Source organism: Austrofundulus limnaeus, unplaced genomic scaffold (genome assembly GCF_001266775.1).
Source record: "Austrofundulus limnaeus strain Quisiro unplaced genomic scaffold, Austrofundulus_limnaeus-1.0 Scaffold10, whole genome shotgun sequence".
NCBI lineage: Eukaryota > Metazoa > Chordata > Actinopteri > Cyprinodontiformes > Rivulidae > Austrofundulus > Austrofundulus limnaeus.
In genome coordinates this window covers 2299016-2301013 of record NW_013952412.1, presented here as the reverse complement: position 1 = coordinate 2301013, position 1998 = coordinate 2299016, and the positions used below count along the sequence as shown (strand labels likewise).

General features: G+C 38.7%; 1 protein-coding gene across 1 annotated transcript in view; it reads left to right on the top strand.

Moving 5' to 3' along the window:
* The window catches only part of hyls1 (HYLS1 centriolar and ciliogenesis associated), a gene marked incomplete in the record, with an annotated part of 28602 nt that overhangs the window by 18417 nt on the left and 8187 nt on the right, over positions 1-1998 (top strand). Inside the window, 2 exon segments of the mRNA XM_014001790.1 lie at positions 1137-1303; positions 1392-1437. Of these exon segments, the coding sequence (XP_013857244.1) occupies positions 1137-1303; positions 1392-1437 (213 nt within the window).

Genomic DNA, 1998 nt, shown 5'->3' with positions numbered 1-1998 from the left:
TTTATCCCCTTTTATGAGTTTTTGGCCATTGACTATCTTTAAATCGCTGCTTCCTGGTACAACAGTCGGCTCTGGAAGGATCGCTTTTTTCTTCTTTTATTGAAGAAAGTGGTTGAAGCAAATGCAGCATAAGAGCCCCCTGGTGGCTGAAGAAAAAAATTCACGTATAAGCCGCACCGGTCTACAAGCTGCATGGTTCAAAGTTCAGGAAAAAGCTTATAGTCCGAAAAATACGGTAGAAAAAAATCCTCAATTCGCTAAAAAGTTTTTACACTCACTTGAGGTGGTTTTTGGGTTTTTCGAAAAACACTTAATGCACAAAAGGACATATGGAAACACTGTTGCTGAATAAGTTGTGACGTAGCGAACATTTACCTCACGTAGCTGATGGGCTGTTCCACAGTACCAGTTTTAGGTCGGCTGCAGCAGAACCGTCCTATCGCTGTTGGCATCTTCTCAGTAATCCCGTAACGTGAAGAAAATCACATTTCTTTCTCTACGTCTCCAGACAGTAGTAACATCTCCAAAACTAGCTGTTAACAGAATAATTACAACTTTCCTGATAGCAGCAACACGTTCTTGATAACTTCTCTCCATTATCCTGAGATGTGTGGACCCTGTCAGTTTAGAAACTGTAAATTATTAAAATTCGCTCAAAATTCGAATTAAAATATGATGTAAACAAGGAAATTTACTTGTTGTAGAAAGCTCTTTGAATGAACTTTACTTTGAAGGAAAAAGTTTAAATCTGACAGGACTGACAAGCTAACGGTTAGTCCGAGTGGCGCCAAAAGCCTAGTTTCAAATAACTGCATCGCAGTGAGATACTGTGTTTATGCTGCATCGGAAATGCTACAGCTAACTGCTGCTGCTGTTTGCAGTTCCAAACATCCACTGAAATATATAGTAAAGGTTCAAGTATTCACATGAACTGGTATTATTTCACTGCTTTCTGCTTCAGCTGGGTTCACACCAAACAGGTGCGTTGGGAGCATTTTTGCTGCTCAAAACCTGTTTGGTGTGAACCTTGAACATTTTGGGCATTGTTAAAAACAAGTGAAACTGTGGTGCATCAATGTTCCAGGGTGATGATGATGATGTGCTCTTTGTTTCTGCTTTCTGATGTATCTTCATAGATGTAACGAGCCGTTTGGAAGAGCAAATGTCAGACCTGGATTTATGCACAGCAGCCCAGGAGGACTTCGATGCAGAGAGTGAATATGTTACCGATCAGAGTGAAACCCAGAGCTCCGACACCGATGGAGTCTCTTCGAGTGCCTTTAAATCCTATATCAGAAGCATGGTGGGTGATACACGTCCTGAAGGTTTTTGCAGCAGTAGTTACTTGCATTAAATGCACAAACCTAATCACAACTTTAATTTTCTTTCAGACTCGATCTCGAAGTGATGGCGATATTAGACCCAAGCCCAAATCCTGTAAGTTTCAGAAACACAAAAGGTGTTGTACACAGTAAGTTCTTGCCAGTACTACGATTAAAACCATCATTGGCTGTCCCGGTGCAAGCCGTGTTTATACAGAATTATATAAATAATTATTTCTATATTTATTACCTAACCTCTTATGAAGAGGACATTTGTTTTGGACTGGTTTAGATTAGATTTTAGGTTTCATTTTTTTTATTTTAAGTAAAATATATTCATATTTTAAACTCCCCCACCTCTCGCGCAATGACTGTTGAATATGGGCACCAGGGACCCCCATGACCATACCATTTATTTTGTGCTATCTTAACACAGTCAAACACCTGGCCTGAATTTAGTCAGTTTGTTTGTTGTCAGTTTTATTCTGTGAATTTGTGAACAATCCCACATCCAAAATAGTTGGGAAAAAAAGCCTTGATTTTCAGATCTCATTAAAGAGTAACTCACCCCAAAATTAACTTTTTTAGCTGATAAACTGTCTAGAATGTGTCTAAAATGTTATATAGTACTGTTTCTGTGCTAATTTTGATGTTTTTGTTTGTATTTGTTCAAATC